At 38.4% G+C, this 19166-nt stretch overlaps 1 protein-coding gene and 1 long non-coding RNA gene across 4 annotated transcripts in view; one reads left to right on the top strand and one right to left on the bottom strand.

The window, feature by feature from the left end:
• mipol1 (mirror-image polydactyly 1) overlaps window positions 1–18666 on the top strand; it is an 83126-nt gene extending 64460 nt beyond the window's left edge. For 2 of the 3 annotated variants that reach the window (XM_084392654.1, XM_084392655.1), the window contains 2 exons: window positions 11574–11762; window positions 17981–18119. In XM_084392654.1, the coding sequence (XP_084248780.1) occupies window positions 11574–11762; window positions 17981–18047 (256 nt within the window). In that variant the 3' untranslated portion in view covers window positions 18048–18119. Of the gene's footprint in view, window positions 1–11573; window positions 11763–17980 lie in introns of all 3 variants that reach the window. The other variant, XM_084392656.1, reaches the window with a different exon arrangement.
• On the bottom strand, window positions 7170–18055 carry LOC311280488. The gene is made up of 3 exons (XR_014625686.1): window positions 17942–18055; window positions 8088–8171; window positions 7170–8010 (listed from the first exon to the last, which is right to left on the bottom strand). It is a non-coding gene; the product is annotated as an uncharacterized lncRNA (long non-coding RNA).
• Window positions 18667–19166: the final 500 nt, after the last annotated feature.

The raw sequence follows: 19166 nt of genomic DNA, 5'->3' as shown, positions 1-19166 counted from the left end.
CATGGCATTCCAGAGTAGAGGAACCAGGTGGGCTTTGTTTTAGAGGTGGTCCAGTCCATCAACAGTGGATTCTGAAGGTTTATGCATGTCATAAAACCATAGTTTCATATAGCCAGTGTATGTTGTTGCAACATGGGACCTGGTAAATGTTTTGCAGATTTAGTCAGATTGACAGATTGAAGCTTTCCATTTGAAAGAGAACTTTCTATTTTTGTGTGCAATATGCGTAAGGTCTGTGAGTAGTGGTAGTTTGAGGTTGAGGCTACATGTACCATTGTTCACCTAAGCACATTAGTCAACTGTACCCGATATTCTCGCAGACAAGTTATTTTTCATTCTTCGCTTAGGGGTAAAAAGATGTTTGGAATACCTGAGCAGCAGTATACTGTTATAAAACATCCTGACATCGCCCACGCTGCTGAGAGCGGCGTTTAGATGAATATGTAAATATGAGCTGCTAGCTTTCCACTCAATAACAAAATAAAAAGGCAAAAAAAAAAAATATGACAGTGTTGAGAAAACAGCAGTTAAGAAAGCATCTGATATCGATGTGGATATGTTTGCACAAGCTCTGCAATTCAGCATTCCAGTCATGTTGTGTTTATTTATATAGCATGTTAGATTGCTTTAAAACAAGCAGCTTTACACTAAAATGAAAAACAGTTTCAGTGTCTCAACTTCAGTTTCTATTATAAAGCAGTTCTCTAATGTGTTCATTGAAATTAACTGGAGAATATTTCCATGTCAAAGAAGGCGGGGCCTAAGAGCCACATCCACCTATTACATCATCACCGTAGACCAATGGTAGTATGAAGGTGTTCACCAGCCGGAGTAAATGAACTTCGTTTTGGCATGATTTTGTTCAAAATGATGTCATACCTGTGTGTTCTTTGATTTTGCTTAGGTATATCAGGGCCTTAAAGGGGGTCCTATTATGCCCTTTTACGAAGTCTTGATTTTGTTTTTTTTGGGAGTACTAGAAAATGTTTTCATGCTTGATTGTTCAAAAAACGCTTTATTTTTCTTTTATATTACCTGTCTCCCCAGTCAGGTTGAACGCGTCGTTTTCGATTAAGCCCCTCCTTCTGAAATACGAAATGTGCTGTGATTGGTTAGCTGGCCCAGTGTGTTGTGATTGGCAGCGCTTAGCGCGTGTTCGGGAAATGTCACACCTCTTCATAACCGCAAGCTCTACTCAGATGTAAATGTTAACGATGGTGTGAATTTCAAACCATTTTGAGCCAGATTCAGACCATGACAATGTAAAGGAACAAGAGGGTTGTGCTGAACGGATTTCAAGCACGAACTTTCACAGGACGTTTCAGAGTGGTATGTTTTTTTCGTTGTAATTTTCTTATAGGTACGATGTTATCACCATTATTGTTGGAAAACTGAGGTAATACAAACAGTAATCGATCATAAAATCATGGATAATTTTCTTAAGGGGCGGTGAACAGTCTTACAAAAGCAAGAGCTTACAAAAGCTAAAGTAAACACTACATCAATACTGTAATGTTAGTTAGCAGGCTAGCGGAGGCAAAGCTTTGCCCTGCGTTTACATCATAGCTATCATAGCAACCACATAAAGCTTCTAATTAGAATTGTTAATAGAAAACACAACTACAACTAATAAGACAACAAAGTTGTGATCCATAAACAACAGATTGTCCTGGCAAAATGGGAATGGATACCTCTTTCAGGAGAAGCTTTTGTGCGTATAGCCTGCATTGTACTCTCTTCTGGAAGCTGTTCTCCGTAAAATGTGCAGCGCACAGACAAACGAGGTGAGGTTGAGGTTAAAATATTCAGGAACACTGTTAAAAATAAATTTTAAACTCTCTTAAGTTCATCAGCCTTAGGACAAACTTTTTTCCGGGGTGTAAAAACAGCGACAACAACTCTTCCTCTTCTCTAAAGCAGCCCAACATTGCCTCACCCCCTTTGTTGTGTGTTCCCGGGGGCAGGGTTTATGTAAATTTTAGGGTTTGTGATGTCACCAACCCAGGAAGAAACTCGTTGTAGTCCATTTGTCGTAGTCCTTAAAAAGTGATTACTGTAAAAGAAAATATCTCCCTTTGCTTTGAACTTTGAGCGCTGTAATTGTAGATGTTGTTTATGCTCAAACACCAACATTACACACTAACTAAAGTTAAAAAAGTTCAATCATAATCAATGACCCCTTTAAACCTTTTTCCTGTTGAACTCCTCCTTTTGGTCGTTTATTTGACAACCAGCAGTAGAATGGCTGGAATGTTGATGAGGTGGTTTCTCATTGCAAAACTTGCATAATCCAAAAAGTTCCTCATTGCATGTCACTTTTCTAACCTAACATCATTACTGTGCTTCTGATTCAAGCAGAAAGTATGCTTCATGCATTTAGTCTGATCACCGTCCAGCTTTATAACAGATTATGAACATTTGAAACTGGCTTTTATGTGTTTAGTTTGCTTTGTCCAGGGAAAAATAAATCGCTCGGGTTGAGTGCAGTGAGTCATTAGATTACCGCAAACTCATGTTCTCAAGGATTGGAGCGTTCGTGAAGTTATGATCTCGAGCCACGTCTCCTGCAGACGCTGTCAGAGGTCTGTCCACATTGAGATCCTCGTAGCTGTTTTGCTAGAGCGCAAAAGCCTCCAGAGGTACCGACCGCAAACGTTTCAGCATCACCTAACATCTGATTGTTTTGGCCTGCGAGTTGAACTCTGTGCTTATTTAAGGTTTTATTCAAAATGATAGTCGGGGTCTTAAATAACCAAACCAAACTGTTCCCAGTGGTCGTGATGGACTACCGCAGACCCACCCTCCGCGGTTCTTGTCTTCCTGCCAGAGGGCTTGTTTGCTTTACTTGGGGTTTATCTGTCAGTGAGGACGGCTTTGATAGATGATATGGAGTAAATACATTTGGCTCATAAACTGGTCGTGCTGGTTAAGTGAGCTGCGTCCGGTTTCACCGAGACGTACATCCGTGTGTATCGAGGACTTTCCATTTGCATTCGTCACATCTTATTAATCCCCTCCGCATCTCATTGTGCATGATTTCGTGTTTGTGTTTCACTCCAAAAGGGTTTTACCACCTGATCGTGCCATAGGAGAACTTTTGGTAACAATTTTAAATAAGGTTCCATTTGTTAAGTATATCTTTTAGTTTATTATAGCATTTGGTAACACTGTAGTTTAGGTCCAATTCTCACTGTTAACTAGTTGCTTATTAGCATGCATTTTTACTAGGATATTGGCGGTTTGTTAGTACTCATAAAACACATATTATTGCCTTATTCTGCATGACCATATTCTACATGCCTTAATCCTACCCAATACCTAAACTTACAACTACCTTACTAACTATTAATAAGCAGTAAATAGGAAATTGAGGCAACTATTTTAGTTAAAAATTGGTGAGAGTCTGAAGTGACTCATTCATTTAAGTTCATGTTTATCAATTATTGTGTATTATTACATATACTAATACATTTTTAACATTTTAAATTGAATAAATTAACATTAGTCAATGTTTTACAAACATAAATTACCAGTGAGCAATGGTAGAATACTGTTCAAAAGCTGCATTTATTTGATGAAAAACACAGTAAAAAAGTAATATTGTAAAACATTTTTACCATTTAATACATTTTCAAGAAAACATTCTTATTATTATCAATTTTGAAAACAGTTGTGCCACTTAATATTTGTGTGGAAACTGGATTCATTTAGGAATAGAAAGTTCAAAAGAAGCATTAACTTAATGGAAATCTTTGTAATGTTATAAATGTCTTTACTGTCACTTTTGATCCATTTAATGTATCCTTTCTGAATAAAATTATTTATTTATTTATAAAAATCTTACCGGACACAAAATGAATAAAAACTGTAACAGTATTGTTCATTGTTAATTCATGATACCTAATGCATTAACTAATATTAGCAAATTGAACCATAAAGGGTTACCAAATGTTTTACGGCCCTTTTAACTATTTTCTAGTTCTTTAAAAATTATCCAGAAACTAACTTGCTTATCTGAATAATTGTTAATGTTCTGAGGAACTTTTTAATCTCTGCAGAATCACATATACCTCTTTTGATGTGTGTATGTGGTGCTCAGCTGACTCAGTTTCGTACTACACACCCAAACTCACTTAATCTGAGAAGAGTTCTCACTCTTGTAGTCTTTTTTTGTCTGTCCCAGCAGGAGGAGGAGAAGGAACACATTGTATTTCCCCAGACAGTCTGCATTGTGTGAGCGTTAGGGTGTCCAGCGCTGGTCCGCAGCCCCTGCCAATGTGGTTTCAGCGCTGAACCTTTAAAAGGAGAATCCTCCAGGCCCAACAAAGGCCAGAGTATGACTGCGTGTGTTTGCTCTCAGGATTGCCCGACCACCTCCATTGTGTCTTTTAGGATAACAGACAGTCTATGTCACATGAAAGGGCAGTGAACAGATGAGAGAGAGAATCGGGTGGTAGAAAAAAACGTCTGCAGTGTGAACCTCTGGCTCTGATAGAGCCTGCTCCGAATAGTGCAACGCTCCCCTCTGATGAAGAGAAACACTTAGGCAATTTTGTTCACTTGGGGTGGGTTGTTTTAATAGGTTATCATTGGCCGGCCGGTGAAGGAGAGGTTAGACTGTGAGTTTAAGGTGCTTTGTTTGAGCGTCAGCCAGGAAGGAGGCAGCGCTGGATAGACATGTATTAACACCCCATACGACCCAACTCCCCAGTGATCACTCATTATCACACATGCTAACAGATCAACCTGTCAACAGCTCAATAGTCATTAGCAGATACAGCGTACACATACATGAGCTCTCTTTTTCCAATACTCTTTCACTACACTGCAAGCCAAAGAGCTTGATTTCATTTTTTTTGTTTTGTGAATAGGCAAATGGATTGTCCTAAACTGACCTGCATGCATAAAACAACAAACTTTAATATGTACATCAAAACATCAACACATTTCATTATATCATTTATTATGATGTCATATTTTTATATTTTATGAAGTTAGAAGAAATCCATAAATAAATCTTACTATGGATTCGTATTACATGAACATTACCTCCTATTGTTAATGCTAATATGTATTGCATTATATACTTTTATATGGTCATATATAGACATATGTATATACATATGTATATACATATGTATGTGTGTATGTATGTATATATGTATATATATATATATATACGTATGTGTATGTATGTATATGTGTGTGTGTGTGTGTGTATGTATGTATGTATGTATATATATATATATATATATGGCATAGCTGATTTTTCAGCATCATTACCCCAGTCTTCAGTGTCATTACAGAACGAAAGTATTCATTTATTTAAAACAAAAAATCGTACTGTCCATAAACTTTTGTACTGTGTATGGACAGTACACATGTATAAACAGATTTGAGCCAGTCTGTTGCGGAGTCGCTCTCTCATTTTGGTATTTGATATTTATGTTTATTATTAACTTTATTTATGAGGTAACATAGCAGCAAATTGTCTGATCTTTACAGAGATTTCTAATCATTCATCTCTCAGCGAACTGATTATTTTTCAGTGGCGTTTATTTCCATTCTTCTTATGTTTTCCCCCTTTTCATTCAAACCCCCGCCCATTGGGGCTGAAATGACTTATTTCTGAGAAATCCTTGGATGTTGATAACACCGGTAGTTATGCCACATAGCTAGATGGAAACTTTGAATTTATGTGATATTTATAACGCCTGTGGCATTAACAGACTTTATCCCCAAAACAGAGCAAACTGCGTCCACTGCATTAGCCGTCTTTGCCGTTCTGTGCAGCAAAATACATTTTGTAGATTGCGTGGAACCCCTCCCGGCAAGCAGTGGCTCCTTTATCCAAACGCACAGCAGCGTTCCTGCCCAGGCTCAGCGCAAGAAATTGAAAAAATGAAAGAGAGCGAAAAATTCATTAGCGAGTGATCAAAACTTTGGTGTTTTTGTTCACCATTGGGTGTGGTCTCATATTTCAGTTTTTTATTGAGGGAACGAGAGGTGTAGAAACTACCGTGGCTTTATCAGCAGCTGTCAGCATGAGTGATTGGTGTAAGGAATGGTTGAAAGTGGGATGTGGACGCTAGTTAGTTTATATCCACCACAGGTTGCCATAGACGTCTGTCTCTGTCTTAGCTGCGGTCTCTATGTACTTTTTTTTGCCTGTAGATAAGTACTCTAAGTAGGGTATTTTACATTTCCCATCTGATAGCATTTTGTGGCAGTGTTAATGTTTAACTGGCCTGGAGAGTTAGAGGGCAGGTTCGTTGGGATCCCTCCCATGGGATCAGGTATCTTACGGTTCTGGTTAATGTTTAACAGACTGCTCGGATTTATATCTAGAGAAACACACACCATGTTAAACGAGTATGTTTGGTTGAATACATTGAATTATAAGTATTTATTTTATTAGCGGTTCTTGCTAAGTCACTATTACTTTTGCTCATACAGTACACTGTAAAAAAATTGTTTTGTTAAAGTTTGAAAGATTACTGAAGTATGTTTTTTTTACAAGAAAATACAATTTCCGTCTTTCTTCATGTTTAATTCAATGTTACTTGTCATTTCTTTGTAATTAATTGTGATTTAACATTTTTAAAAGTTTCTAGCAATTTCTAAATGAAACTTTTTCCTCACCATTTTTTGTGTACTTAAGATTAGTGATTTAAACAAACCCCTAATCTTGTAAATGAAACCTCAAAATTGTCATTTATTCAGACTTATTCAAACTGATTTTTGCCTGGTGGACAATAAAACAACTGAAGAAAAAAAAAAGACCTAAATTGCAACAATTACAAGTAACGCGAGTTACGCAATCCGATTACTTTTTTCAAGTAATGAGTAAAGTATCGTGTTACTTTTAAATTTACAACAAAATATCTGAGTTACTTTTTCAAATAAGTAACACAGGTTACTTTTTCTCCCATGTTGAGAGAAATCGAGAGTGAATGCAGAGGCGTTGTGTGCCGTGTGAACATGAAGAATTTTGTAGTTCTAGACTAAATGTGAGCATGTATTTACTCATCTCACTTGCACAAAAATAGATTCAGTTTTCCTCAAAATGAATAAAAACAGTAAAATGCAAACTCAGAATATTATGCAAACATGCAATAATTAAATTTGTTCAATAACACAAATATACTTTATGTATTTAATCTCACTTTATTAACCAATGTCTTTTCTGCTGACCTTTGATGATTCCATTCAACCATATACAATAAGCAAAAATGACTTTTGATAAACATCCCATTTGTGTTTAATTTTTGTTTTTTTATTTTGCTGAAGTAAGAGTGTTGAACTTTCTTCTCCTGTGTCATTTTACTTTTAGTGTAAAGGGGCCTTAACATTTGCATTTTTTTCATTAGAAAACAAACAAGCAAGCCCAGCCCAGGTGAGAAAAAGTAACGCAAAAGAAACGTAGAGCATTACTTTCCATAAAAAGTAACTCGTTACTAGTTACTTTTTTAGGGAGTAACTCGATATTGTAATGCATTACTTTTAAAAGTAACTTTTCCCAACACTGAATATAACAGTAAAATGCATGTAGTCGTCAAACATGATTTTGCACATCCATCACAGCTTCTATTTAGATAACTGTGTACTAGACAGGTTGAGTTTGCACTGTAAAACATTGCATTTTTTTATTTTTAAGTACAATCAACTTGTATGTAGGTAAGGGGCTGTATGTACGTTTTCAACTGCACTAAAGCAAAAAAAAAACATAATATGTTTGCAGATATTTAGGAAACATGCTTATGTATGTTTACATACTCGTTTCTCTGCTAACCAGTGCTACAGCCAGTTATTTTACTTTGAAATGTGCGTTCCGTTTCGGAATGTCTGTTTTTGTTTTCATCTGTGCGATACCGCATGTTGCCAATTTACCCATTAGTATTTCGCCACCACAAGTTGCCAGTTAGCGGAAAACACAGCATATTGCAGCCATGGAAGCCAGCGAATAAACTGGGTCAGAGATTGCAGATTCTACCCGACCTCCACGCCCATCTAAAAATGGCATAAAAAAGCATATTAAAACGCGATATCAACTCATCACAAATCAGTAACTCAACTCATCTACTTACGTAAGTCTCCTCACATTCCATTGTCAATTGCGCTCGTTCCTGTTTTGCGTGTCCTTAATCTGACAACCCGCGTGAGCGTCGAGTCTAAGCAGGAGGGGGCGGGGTAAACAACACTTTTCAGTATTTTGAATTTGGACTGCAGTACCCATTTCACCCGCTAGCTGTCGATCTCACATACTGCACCTTTAAGTCATTTCAACTTAAATTACATTAAACTGACTTAAAATGAGTTGAATCTTGTATAACATTGCGTAACTTATTTTGATGAGTTACAGCAATGTAAAAACATGTTGTCATAACTTATTGATCATATACTTTTTTTTTACTGTGGCTATTTATGGAACTCTATCACACTGGCATCTCAGTTCCTCCGAGCAGGACATGAACGTCATATATCCAACTATAATGATTCTCATAAAGTGGGGGCCAGGATGGAAAGCCGTGTAGCGGAGAAGCGGCTGTGTGTCTGAAGTGGTAGGCGGGTTTAGATAAGATAATCCATAGTGTGGCAATGCTTCTCTGCCCTTGTTTGTCACTGTCATTGGACCTTTGTACCCAATATGTTTGCATTTAATTAAACAAAGCACACAACTTTACATCACTTTCTCGACCATCAATATCACATCAGAATTGATTACCTCAAAAAAAAAAAAAAAAGGAAGGAAGGAAGGACCTGACGTGGAAGAACTAATTAGCAAGACTGAATGAGTAATATGACTGTAGGGCAACAGCACACACACACACACACACATTGGCTAAGCTAAAAGACAAAAGGTACTGACAATCAATCATGATGTCTCTGTCACGAGACACATGGAAGCATGTGAGCCAGACAGACGTTTTGTATTGTTGGCTAATCGGGGCATTGTACCAGATGCATTGTTTCCCTAGCTAAAATGAATGCCCACTTAATATCGCTGTTTTTTTCTTTATGTCTGTGGTCGCAGGTGAGCGCTGTGTACCTATCTGCATTATAACTGCCATTCATCTTGTTTCTGCTTGAATGAAAAGAGGAGCAGGTGTCATCATTATTTAGAGCTGATATTGATATCCCCGTGTCATTTTAAAGCATATTATTCCTCTGCAGTTTGTTGACAGCTGTTTTTAAGCACAGAAAATTATATCTGTCTTGCGGCTTGTTGAGGAGAGGCGAAATTACTTTTCGTTTGACGGGCGATCGAATCTCTTAGATGTGCTGTAAGCAAGCACATAGCAACCAAGGAAGTTTATGATACCTGGAGAAAGTTGTCTGGTAGCATTTCTATTCATAACAATGGCAATTGTTTGACTGGCGCATGCAGCTCTGAAAGCAAACAACACGCTTGCTGCCATCTTTGCACATTGGCATGAAAGTGCTGGGCTTTTTTGAGCACAATCACTTGAACCGTAAATGCCATGTGCAGATATTGCTGGCAACAAAATACCAGTTTGTGGTGGCATTGTTTTGCACATGCAAGCACCGTTATGTTTTCATAAAAAAATATTTATTCCTCAAAACTTCTCTTTTCTCAAGAAGTTGATTTGTTTTTATGTTAGCTCAATTTGACAATTAGTGACATTTCAATATTGAATGGTTCTTGGGAGCTCAGGGTTTCCTTGGCACAATCTACACTCATGTACGTTAGTTAGACTGATATGAATCTCTCATTCTTGGCCTCTCCCCTCTGTTTTTATTTTCACCTTCGTTATCTCACGCCTCGTTGAAAAACACCTGTCTGAATTTCACCTCCAGTTGGATGCAGCGCTGTGAGAGCGCTAATATATTCCGCTGACATTCCGAGGAATTATTAGCCCCAGATATTGTTTCTTGTACTGACATTCCATTTGAATATTAGATGCGTCTATTGATATAGAGTTATGATTCCACAGGTTCCAGGTAAACTGCAAGCATGCTCTCTCTGTGTCTGGGTCAAGTTTCATATTTGTGTTAGAAATTTTACCTTTGGCATTTCTCCTCCTGGTTTATGAAACATGATCCTGATGCTACACCGTCGCTCAGCCGTTATATTGTTCTTGTTCTTGTAATTTTGATGATTGTCTTTCCCGAAGAACTATTGAAGTTTGTGATGGACAACAAAGATATGTCGTTTGTTCTTTTTTTATATGGATTCAAATGGATATTACCTGGAAGTAAACAGTCACAAATTCAGTTAATATTAGTTAATATTATTTAACAATCAAACTATTTTGGCCCTGCATTTGTCAGAATGTTTGTTTTGTTGATAAAATGTAGATGAAGCACTTAAGAGTTTGTTTTGCTGTTTGGCTTGGACTATGCATGATCTGTGCACTTGTTCCACTTTTTTCCACTTAGTGCAGAGGAAAATGTGCATAATATATATCGACGGTTAGATGGATATGTAAATATGTGCTGCATGCTTTCCTCTCAATAACAAAATTAAAAAAAATCTTACATATAGCCCTTTTAATGTTTAAAGGGGTGGTATAATGCCCCTTTTTACAAGATGTAAAATAAGTCTCTGTTGTCCCCAGAGTGTGTATGGGAAGTTTTAGCTAAAAATACCCCACTTATAATTTTTTACAGCTTGTTAAAGTTGTCCCTTTTTGAGGGTCAGTAAAAACGCGTCATTTCGTGTGTGTCCCTTTAAATGCAAATGAGCTGCTGCTCGACAGAGGGCGGAGCTTCAAGAGCTCCTGTGTTAGCAGCTTTCAGACACACACTAAAATGTCAGAAACTTCAAACCGAAGCCGGACAATGATGTAGAGACTCAAGAAGTGAATGCAACAGGACGTTTCTGAATGGTTAGTTGATGAATTTATGTTGCTGATGTGGAGTTAACTATCTTCAAGTCATTGATTATTAGCATATTCTTTCATGATAATCTATAAATCGCTAGTGTGGGAACTGTTGTAAGATGCCTACAGAGTGACATGCTATTGCATTTGTGTTTCGTACTGAATTGCAATAAATGTGAAAAGACGAATGCGACAGCTTGAGCAGACTCACAAATGTGCTCGACTACAACAACTCTTCCTCTTCTCAACATGGACTGCTGTTCCCAGGGGCGGGGTTTATGTAAATTTTAGGGTTCATGTAGTCACTAAACCGGGAGAAAGCTCGTATACTCCCTACCAGCCGTTTGTTGTAGTCCTTAAAAAGCCATTTCTGTAAAATAAAATATCTCCCTTTGCTTTGAACTTTGAGCGTTGTAACTTTGCAGATGTTGTTTATGCTCAAACAGCAACATTACACACTAACTAAAGTTAGAAAAGTGAAATCATAATCAACCACCCCTTTAAATATGGTACACTCGTGTTAATAGTTTAAAGCAAATAATGCATTTTATATTGTAATGAGGCAACAATTATGATAATAAAAAACAATTATTCAAGTGGTTGGGGATGATTTTTTTCAATACTGACAAAGTGTGCTAACACTTCTTTTAATCATCCAAGTTGACATATCCAATTAATCACTCACTATTTCACTAATTACACTTCTTGAAACTGTTTTTGTGTTTTCAGTGTGCTGCAGCATCAGGCTGATGAGACCTGTCCGGACAGTCCGGTCACCTCAAACCAAAGCCAGAGCCAGAGCCAGATTCAGCCCCTGCTGTACCGTCTGCAGCAGCTGACATCAGATCATCAGAGCGCTCAGACCCAACTGTGTCTGGCCCAGGAGAGAGAGAGGGAGGCCAATGAGAAAGTTCAGAGGTGGGTACAGACATGTGCACTGCTGGTCATATATATATATTAGGGATGCACTGAAATTTCGGCCACCGAAAATATGAGTCTAAAATATATGCCCCCCTCGCCCCACCCCTCAGTGTTCATCGCTCAGGTTTCACTCTCGCTCTAGCCGTTATCACTGCATGGTGTGACTCTGCTCAATATTCCTCTCTTTGTATGTGCGGAGCTCAGTTGCTCACGGCCCATGCGAACGCTCCACTCATGTACCGCTCATGCTCATCGGAGAAGCAAAGTCCGCTTAAATAACACGCCAACATGACATTTCTATGTAGTAGTATACTTGTTATTTTGGTTTCCAATGACATGGTGTGGTATAGCCGTGCTGGGCAACGCTGGTAAAATAACACTACCCACTATATATATTAAATAGATCTAAAGTGAAACTAAAGACATTTAATGTTCTGTTCTTTCTATTCATCAAACAATCCTGAAAACAATCCACAAAAATATTAAACGGCAAAAACTGTTTTTAACATTAAATAATAAGGACCATTATTAATAATTGAGCACCAAATCATGATTTCTAAGGGATCATGTGACACTGAAGACTGTTAAGACTGACTTTTAATTCATTTATTTTGATTTGGGTTCTTAGAAAAGTTAGTTCACTCATTGACAGTTTTGTACCAACCCTTCATTAGTTACACGTTGTAAACTTGTATGACTTTTTTTCTGTGAAACACAAAAAGAGATTTTATGGAGAATGTTCATGCTGCTCTTTTCCAAAGAGTGACAGTGAATGAGTACAGAATAGATGCTGTCAAATGACCAAAAAAGCATTACAAAAGTAGTCTTGCACTATGTCCACATGACTCATTTGGACTTGTTTTATGGTACTTGTATTGAGCGCTTTGGTAATTTTTGGAGCTTGACAGTGTTTGTCCCTACTCACTTTCATTCCAACAAAAAGAGCATGAACATTCTTCAAAAATTACCATTTTGCATTCAATAATTTTCAGGTGAGCTCTTCCTGTTTGGAGATGTTCTTGCACCAGCACGTTCTTAAAGCCTGTTCTCTCAGTCTCCCTATCCTTGGTCTCCTGATCTGTTATATACATTTATAAAAACTGGTTGTCTGGTAGATATTCTCTCTCTCCCTCTTGTCTCACTCACATGGGGGGCTCCTCACGCAAAGCAAACACAGGCCGGCCTGCTGATCTATTTACATGATGAATTAACCAAAGGGGGTGGAGATGCTGAGCTGAGGGGGTGCTCAAAACACAGAGAGAACCCCCCACCACCCCATCACAATGAGAGAACTTTAGTGCACTGTTTACACATGCCTCTCTAAAAGGGTTTCAATTTACAGAGGAAAGATCACACAGCCTCTGCTGCATGCCATGAAACTCTAAATCCCACAATGCACTTTGCTTTGACCGGTGCTACCGTCCTTACCTAGACAGCAAGTGTGTGTCAGAGTAGCTTGTTTGTGTTCTGACCAGGTGGCGTCCACAGTGCAAGCTTCAGCTGTGTGAGTCACTACTGTAATCAGCATTTGAGTCCAACTGCTCATTTCACCCCTGTGCAGGGCTACTGGAAGAGACTCTGTGTAGTATTGCTGGAAGTTAACAAGTTCCCAGTTATGTATTCTGAGAATCAGCATGCTATATTTATTGCTTGAGGGTCTGAGTGCCAAATATTTTTTTTAAGGAATATTCCCAAAAAATATCATTCTCTCATCATTTATTCACCCTCATGACTTACTCTCTTCTGTGGAACACAAAATATATTTTGACGAATGTTGGAATTGAACTGACTTTAATTGCATAGGCAAAAAAAAACATTGAGAAGTCAAACAGCTTTTTGAACTACGTGAAAGTGAATAAATGACCAACATTTTTGGTGAACTGTCCATTTAAAAGAATACTTCGCCCAAAGACAAAATTCAGTCATTATTTACTCTACCTCACGTCGTTTCAAGCCTATATGTTGTTGTTGTTGTATAGGATATATTATATAGGAAATTATGAAGAGCTCTGTTTTTGTACAAGGGCAGTTTATAATGACCATCACTGTAAAGCTCCAAAAACAGCATTATTAAAGTAGTCCGTATGACTTGTGCACCATATTCCAAGACTTTTGAAGCTTTTGAAGCAAAAAATTATGTTTCTAGCTGTAGAACAGCTTGCCACGGGGGCAGAATCTTTAAAAGGACAAATTTGTACATGATCTACCCTTAAAAGGAGCATATTAGTACTTTAGAGTAGTAATATATACACTATATTGCCAAAAGTTTTGGTACGCCTGCCTTTACATGCACATGAACTTTAATGACATCCCATTCCTGATCCATAGGGTTTAATATGGAGTTGGCCACCCCTTTGCAGCTATAACAGCTTCAACTCTTCTGGGAAGGCTTTCCACAAGGTTTAGGAGTGTGATGTTAATGGGAATTTTTGACTATTCTTCTAGAAACGCATTTGTGAGGTCAGGCACTGATGTTGGACGAGAAGGCCTGGCTCACAGTCTCCGCTCTTATTCATCCCAAAGGTGTTCTATCGGGTTGAGGTCAGGACTCTGTGCAGGCCAGTCAAGTTCCTCCACACCAAACTCGCTCATCCATGTCTTTATGGACTTTGCTTTGTGCACTGGTGTGCAGTCATGTTGGAACAGGAAGGAGCCATCCCCAAACTGTTCCCACAAAGTTGGGAGCATAAAATTGTCCAAAATGTCTTGGAATGCTGAAGCATTAAGAGTTCCTTTCACTGGAACTAAGGGGCCAAGCCCAACCCCTGAAAAACAACCCCACACCGTAATCCCCCCTCCACCAAACTTTACACTTGGCACAATGCAGTCAGGCAAGTACCGTTCTCCTGGCAAACGCCAAACCCAGACTCGTCCATCGGATTGCCAGTCAGAGAAGCGTGATTTACACCTCTGCATCGGACGCTTTGCATTGCACTTGGTGATGTAAGGCTTGGATGCAGCTGCTCGGCCATAAACCCATTCCATGAAGCTCTCTACGCACTGTTCTTGAGCTAATCTGAAGGCCACACAAAGTTTGGAGGTCTGTAGCTCTTGACTCTGCAGAAAGTTGTCGACTTCTGCGCACTATGCGCCTCAGCATGCACTGACCCCGCTCTGTGATTTTACGTGGCCTATCACTTCGTGGCTGAGTTATTGTTCCCAATTGCTTCCACTTTGTTATAATACCACTAACAGTTGACCGTGGAATATTTAGTAGTGAGGAAATTTCATGAATGGACTTATTGCACAGATGGCAACCTATCACGGTACCACGCTTGAATTCACTGAGCTCCTGAGAGCGACCCATTATTTCACAAATGTGCTTGATTTTATACAACTGAGTCCATGGAAGTGATTGGAACACCTGAATTCAATGATTTGGAGGAGTGTCCCAATACTATTGGCAATATAGTGTACCTTACGGTACTACTGAACCATTTAGGGGTAAATAAGGTACAAAGATGTCCCTTTGATCCCAGTGACAAGCCCTAAAGGTACAATATTTAGTTGAATATGCAAAGATTATTCAAAAAATATTATTCAAAGTCCCCCAATAAATAATGGGACGAGTAAATGTGACAGAATTTAGAACAACTTTTACTCCCTTTTTTTTACGGCGAGTCCTCGCAATGATGATGGTTAGGGTTGAGGTGACTGCAATTTTTTCTTCTAGAGCAAAGGATAACATGAGTGTGAGCATCTACGTGCATGCATAACTGGGATTGTCCGCAGTAGGCGAAGGGAACAGCACCGGTCACACCTGACCGCTAGCTGACATTCAGATGGATGCCCTGCACTCACCGGGCTCCGGGCGGCCTGTGGGAAGCCGCTCTGACGTGGGCCTCGTCGCACGGCTGTGAGAAGAATGCAGGGGTGATGCGATCGGCCTCCAGGGGAGGAGGAAGCCCAGCGCCGGGCCAGAATGTGGCACCTGAGTGCCGTTCCTGCAGGCCCATTGACGGAGGAGCTGAGCTGAATGTCTAATGACCTGCTGAATCAAATTTGGCCATGAGAAGCACACAAAGGACCTTTTCATTGGCCCGACGGCCCACAAATGGGCTGCGGCTTGTGTGTCCCATCACGCTGCAGTCTCGCAGGCTCTTCTGTCTGGCACAGCGAGGGCCGACCCTCCTCAGCGGCCTTTTTTTTTTTGTTTGTGCTGTTTTGCTTCCTGTGCAATGCTAAAAATCCATCTATAGTTTGCTGGAGTTATAAGCGAGATCTTTCATGTTAGGGTTTTTGTCAGGCATTGTCGTGGGATAATTATAGATTACAAACAGGATCTTTTTTTGCATTGAAACACGGATATGTTGTCGTGCCATACATAAAACGTGCTGTTGTTTAGAATTTATGCACGGCTGCTGTTTACTCTGTGTTATTTGAGCTGGAATTGTTGGTTTTGCGACTCTGTGAATTCTTAATCGGGATTTGCGCTTTTGCCGGCTCTTCCCTCGCGTGTATGTTTGGGTTTACGGCCACTCTCTGCAAACAGTGTTCACCAAATCCTCCCCAGCCCGCAGGCACACCTTGGAGATCCTGCCACGGAAAAAGGCAGACCTGTTAATTGTGCAAACATGACAGGGAGGCTAATGAATATATTTAAAACGCTAAAAATTTGCACACAAGGGGGAAAGGTGTTTCCGTGCATGTTTATGGAGGCGAGAGAGAGACAGTTTTGTGGTGTCTGTCTGCATGTTTGTGTGTGTGATATTGAAGGCTGTTTGCTTGTGTATGTATATATGCTCGTGTGCCTGTTCATTTAGCAACAATGACCTTTTATAAATATTAGTCTGTGGTTTTTGAACCATCCCCTCCCCCTCATCTTTCCTCCGTTTCTCTCGGCCACAGAGCCTCTGAGAAATACATATGGTCCTGCGGCTGCTCTTCGATCTCTCTGTACGGGAAAACAGGTGGAGACTTCGGCAGGAGTAAGGCTTGGGTCAGACCGCTCCCATATGCTCATTTGATAAGACTGAGAAACCTCAGTAGACAATAGCACTGGGTATGCTAAGCACATCTTATCAGCTCTGATAGAGCTGGGCTGGTTTTAGTGCTCGCTTTGTTGTTGTTGTAAGCCTGCTTGAACTAAATTTTATTGAGAATACCTAGCTCTTTATTTATTTTTTTAACAACCCTGAGCTCTCTACAACCTACTGCTATTTTTGTGCATGGTGTTTATTTATATAATTAATTAATTTCTTTTTTAACTTCCAAATCTGTCTTTTAGATCACTGAGTAAGTACAGAAAAAATGGCTCTGGATATTATTGAGAATAGGAAAAAAAGAGAATGTGAACTCTAGTTAGTTCATTTATGCTTTGTATAAAATAAATCAGTCACATTGAAAATTGTTATATATATATATATATAACACTTTTTATATATTCTTTTTTATAATATTCAAGCTAATAATAAAATTGTAATCTACTTTTATTTATATAATTTATTTTAATAGAAATTGAAAATTATGCATAGTTTTCATTTTGTCTGTCACCTTTAATTTGAGATTTGTTTACATTTAATTTATATTTAATGCATTTTAATCACACACACACACACATATATATATGTGATTTTTTTCATAATATTCAGGGTAATAATTTATATATAAATGAAACGTTTTGCTAATTCATATCATTTTAGTTATTGTAAGTTTCAATTTATTTTGATATATATATATATATATATATATATATTAAAAGGTCTGATTTCATTCTTTTTTATTTTTATCACATTTATCACATCATTTTAAGTAATGTCAGAGATTCAGAAGAGTGTCTTTTTGAAGCATGACCAGCATTTGTTTGGATGGAGAGAAGCAGAACTGCTCTCATTCCCCATTATTCATCTGCTCCCAAAGAATCCCTTCACCCATCTAGATCTCCCTTCCATTTCCACAGAGTCTCTGGGATCATCACCCTCATAAGCACAGGTTTACTCACCCCGACCAATCACATGACACCACACATGGGCTTCTGTTTGCCAGAGTAAAGGCAGGCGGATATTTGGAGGATTTGGGCATTGACACCAGCATGGATGTCTCACCCACTTTAAGAAGTGTCTACATCCATTCTCCGTATCTTTCCGTTCCTCAAAGAGCGCCCTTGTGTGAGGAGAAAACAGCCAAGAGCTGGCCTGCATTTGTCTTGCTCTTCTTTCATTTACACACTTACTCACTTATTTCTGCTTTCCCTCTCTCTGTTTTTCCTTTCTCAGGTTGGAGCGCTTGGTGGAGGTGTTACGGAAGAAAGTGGGCACTGGCAGCGTCCGAAAAGTCATCTGACTGACTGGCCGTCGGGCGACCCGAGCAGACGGCCACATCTGGTGACCAGGCTGAAGCGTTTAACTCTGAGCAAACAGCCGAAGCCTGGCCTGGGCAAACACAGGCTGGAAGTGGCGTTCTTTCTCTCAGCCCTGTTCTCATTCCAGCCCATGCTCAGAAACGCCATCGTAAATGTTTAACCACATTCTCTCCGCAGTCACCAATGAAACTACTGCTGCCAGTAGTTTTTCCTACTAATCCAAAGGTTTTCTTTCTTCTCCTCTCGGTCGATTTTTACTTACAGTGTGACGTTAAGTCTGGTTAAACGAGAGAAATTTGATTGGACATTTGGAGGTACTGAGACTTTTTTTTTTTTTCTCCATATAAAGCCATCTATTTTTGGACCAAGCTGGGATTTTTTATTTCATTTTATTGAATTTGTTTACAGACTATAGATATTTAAAAAATTTCCCAAATTAATAAAGGGAGTTAAAACAACAGTGTATCAGTCAACACAATCAGTATTTATGAACATGAAAAGCTTGTTGAGTGTTATCTGATGATACATTTATTTTGTGCTTATCAATTAGATGTTGAAAATAGAAAGCATCAAATGTATTAAAAATAATCAGTGCAGTCCACTTATAGAGAGTATCGTTTATTTGTTTAATCGGTTTACATGACCCCAAAAACACCCTTATTTATTAGATTGTTTTTATTCTTTAATTTAATTCATTTGAAATGAGTCTTTTTGAGGACAAATTGCTGTTTTTTTCTTTTCTTATTAAAATTATTTCAAAACAACAAAAACGTGTCTAAACATAACTATTTAATCAAACCTGTAAATAATGCTTTTTTAATTCAAGTTGAATATTATAATTAATCTTTCATTCTAATACTTTTTAATATGTTCTTAAATGTTTGTTGTTTATTGTAAAAAACTGAATATTTAGTATTAAAAAAACGCAAAAATATTGTGGGAATGACAATATATGTTTGTTTTTTTACTAAAATACCTATATAAAATATATATATTTTTTTTTTTTTTTTAAACCATGATGATTCTTTGAATTCTTCGCTGTGAGTCCCTTTGCATGCTGATAATTTACAAACACAAAATGGGCTAAAGAGATCTGTCGA

The sequence above is a fragment of the Rutilus rutilus genome, assembly GCF_951802725.1.
Source record: "Rutilus rutilus genome assembly, chromosome: 21".
Classification (NCBI taxonomy): Eukaryota; Metazoa; Chordata; class Actinopteri; order Cypriniformes; family Leuciscidae; genus Rutilus; species Rutilus rutilus.
This window is presented reverse-complemented; position numbering and strand designations above follow the sequence as displayed.